Source organism: Saccostrea cucullata, unplaced genomic scaffold, assembly GCF_032062105.1.
Source record: "Saccostrea cucullata isolate Sc308-1 unplaced genomic scaffold, CSIRO_AGI_Scuc_v1 ctg4148, whole genome shotgun sequence".
Classification (NCBI taxonomy): domain Eukaryota; kingdom Metazoa; phylum Mollusca; class Bivalvia; order Ostreida; family Ostreidae; genus Saccostrea; species Saccostrea cuccullata.
The window spans coordinates 37415-41056 of record NW_026931597.1 but is presented as its reverse complement, the minus strand read 5'-3'; the positions used below and the strand labels follow the sequence as shown (position 1 = coordinate 41056).

The 3642-nt window shown below is 33.1% G+C and overlaps 1 protein-coding gene across 1 annotated transcript; it reads left to right on the top strand.

The window, feature by feature from the left end:
* Positions 1–1055: 1055 nt before the first annotated feature.
* On the top strand, positions 1056–2913 carry LOC134233101 (uncharacterized; the record flags this gene model as incomplete). Its single annotated transcript, XM_062715094.1, has 2 exons — positions 1056–1177; positions 1621–2913. Coding segments are annotated over 2 exons (1415 nt in total), but the record flags the coding sequence as incomplete, so codon positions are not given.
* Between the last annotated feature and the right edge of the window lie 729 nt (positions 2914–3642).

Here is a 3642-nt window from a genome sequence, read left to right as displayed (position 1 = left end):
ATTAACAAAATGTTTACAAATAAAAAGATATAATAGAAAAGTTGTTAAATTTTTTGAGATATTTTTGAGTCCTTTTTTAAACCCAGGCTAGCTTCGGTGCCTTTTGGACTGGAAAAATATAGGCTCAAAATGGCCCTTATACAATCCATCCTCTATCTACACTGAAAATCTCAACTCCATATTTTAAGTCGTTTAGGTGGAGTTACTCGGACAAGCAGACCCTCTGAAAATCATAGAATCGTCCATATCTCAGGACCAGAAGTGACGATCTCAATACAAAAAATTTCCGATAAGGTTCTGACGAATATCTATTAGATCTGAAAGTTTCATGAAAATCCATCGAGCAGTTTCGGAGAACTCGCGTGCACAAAATCGGTAAGAATGTAGAAAAATAATAGGAAGAAGAGAGAAAAAGAAACAGAACGGATACAAAAGGTTTTCCGTTGAAGAATTTTAAAGAATTTTCCTATATATTTCTATGTAAAACTTTGGTCGGCCATTTTTGCTCCGCCCTATCCCCGGGGGTCATGGTTTGAACAAACTTGAATCTACACTACCTGTGGATATTTCTCCAATAAGTTTCATCTTTCCTGGCACAGTGGTTCCTGAGAAGAAGATTTCTAAAATATGCCAACAGTATTTCAGTTATTCCCAATAATATCCCCTTGAATGAGGGCGTGGCCCTTCATTTGAACAAATTTGAATCCCCTTTACCCAAGAATGCTTTGTGGCAAGTTTGGTTGAAATTGGCCCATGGGTTCTTGAGAAAAAGTCGAAAATGTGAAAAGTTTACGGACAGACGGACGGACAGACAGACGGACGCCGGACAAAGTATGATCAGAAAAGCTCACTTGAGTTTTCAGTTTGTACCAGACTTAATAAAAAGACGATCATGATGAAATGTGAAATAGATTCGTCATGTGATACGAGTATATACTGTTCGGATTAAAAAGAATGATGGACTCCAAAATACTGATAAAAGACGTAAATTGAAGTGTTAATTTCTTTTGGTAAGATATATATTAAAAGAAGCATTTTCATATTTATCATTACAGACTACTTTGTTTTTTGGATAAAGTCTATACATACCTACTGTGGTCCTGACTACGAAAAAGATACAAAACCCATAGTTCTTATTGTGGCCACTCATTGGGAAGAAGGAAACAGACAATTCAAGGTTCGCTAAATTTATCTGGTAAAATTGTCATTTATACCAACATCATCATAAGAAATTTGATTTTTTTTTTCTTAAGGAACTTAATTCGTAAACAATCCTTGAGTGATCTGAGACAGTTTTATTGTATAAAATAATTTTCACCAGGGTATAGATCGACATATACATATATATGTTTGAATTATTCGCATATGATTTTACCAAGTTTAAAAAGGTTTATTATAAAACATCAGATTTACCTTCAATTTGCTTTATTTCTTGGGAAGTTTTAAGAGATGTATAACTTTATCTTTTTTTGTGTAGTTGGGAATAATGCTTTATAAGGAACATAAAATAAATGTAGTAAGAAAATCAGAGTCCCAAATGATGCCTTAACAGGAATACAAACTGTCAATATCTTAATACTTCTTGAAAATTAATTGAATAAAAATTCTTTATCAATGCAGGATGAAGTGGAACTGGTTGAGCGCTTACGATTTCAGTTTCCGAAGACGTCTAATTTATCACAGTACATCAGAGATGATAACGTGTATTGTGTAGGTTTTACTTTACCACTCCATGATCTGGAAACACGCTTTTTTAACATAGCCTCAAATCAACGATGGAGAGAAAGCATTCCAAAAGAATGGTCTTTCTTTGGATTAGAAATCAGCCAGAAAAAACACTCAGAGCGGATCTTGAAAATTTCAGAAATAAAAACAGATGTACCAGAGATTACTGCTAAAGAACAGGAGGATTCAGATAAAACCGAAAATGGAACACAAGATATGTTGCGATACTACCATGATGCTGGAAAAGCCATATATTTAAATGAAAATGGCCTCAATGAGGAAGTGATTATTGACGTTCAATGGTTTATTGACGCCTTTAAATATATCATCACAGATAAGCTTCATTTCAAAGGTATTCCTGTATCACAAAGCGACTGGGATGAATATTACGAGACTGGAAATTTGCGAGACCAGCTTCTGGTAGAGATTTGGAAACATAAAGATGAAGAGTTGTTTGAAAAGCTTAGGGAAAAAGACAAAATCTACCACATTAGACTTGGATCGTATGAGAAAGAAAAAAGATATCTGCAATGTCACAAGAAATTACTTCTTGGTTTTATGCAAAGACTTGGTTTACTGGCTCTTGGTACAAATTCGCACTATATTCCATGTATGAACAGGAAAGGAGTGGAGTGTAATCTTTCCAATCTGATTTACAATTCACACAGTAAATCGTCAGTCCTTATTTATAAATTTGACTTTTTGCCATTTTTCTTGTTTTATCGCCTTATTGTCGCTTGTATGCAAGAAGATAGTTGGAGTGTTCTACAAAATAATGGTATATCTTGCCTCTACAGAAACGCCGCTTTGTTTTCGAGTATGGAAACCACTTTCCTTTTATCCGTCACAGAAGAGTCTATACAGCTTCAAGTATTCTGTCTGATGCCAGGATGTGTTTTGGAAAGGGTAAAAACGTGCAAGATTCAAGAAAGAATTGAAGACCTGTTAAATAATTTAGCGGGAACATTTCATAGAAAAATACAGTTTGTAAGAGGCTTCCGATGTCGAATAGATGAAGAAAAAATGATTGCTGTTGATATCGAAGGACATTTCTTACCAGAAAAATATTACATTCCAAAAGAAGACTGTAAAATGTTGTGCCCTTTACATACGATTTCAGATCAGCATGTCATTGATACAGCTGAATTTACTAGATATTGGAAAATGGCAAGAAATGCCAAACCTTAAATTTACCAAAAAAAATATCATATTTTTTTTAATCTAATTTTAAATTGTTTGATGGTTGATAATTTTTTATGTAACCTGTACTGACAGCTCATTTCACCTATTGGGCTCCTAGTTTTATTGCCCCACGGTGTAATCTAAAAGATAGGATTATGTGGAAATCCTCCTTATCTCTCTGTTTGTCTTTTTTCTGTCTGTAGTGTGAACTTTTTAAAATTCCCGACTTCTTAAGAACAAAAAAAAAAAAAATACAAATGTTGGTGCATACATGTAGCATCCTTACGTAAAGGGCAATGAACAGGAACTATATCTAAGATTGGAATTTTTAATGATGTTTTTTTATTTTCTAAAACTCCTTTCTTAATTACTGCTGCATTAAAAATACTAACTTCAAATATGTGTCCATGCACCTTTAAGTTACGCATGTACATGAACTATTCATCGATGTAATATAAGCTTTCAATTATCAGATTTACTCACATAGATATATAATAAATTACGAATATATTGACTGTACCAACAATATAAAACTATGTCAACTGTCGATTTTTAGATAAAATATTAGAAGGTTAAACGTGTATATACATAGATCTTGTAAATGTATACATGTAAAAAAGAAAAAAAAAGAATTGAACCCAATTAAATTATAATTTTAATAATATGTTTTATATCTCCACATTAAAATGTATCATCCAAGTGGCCAGTTCATCTGTCTGCCTCCCATAACATGTT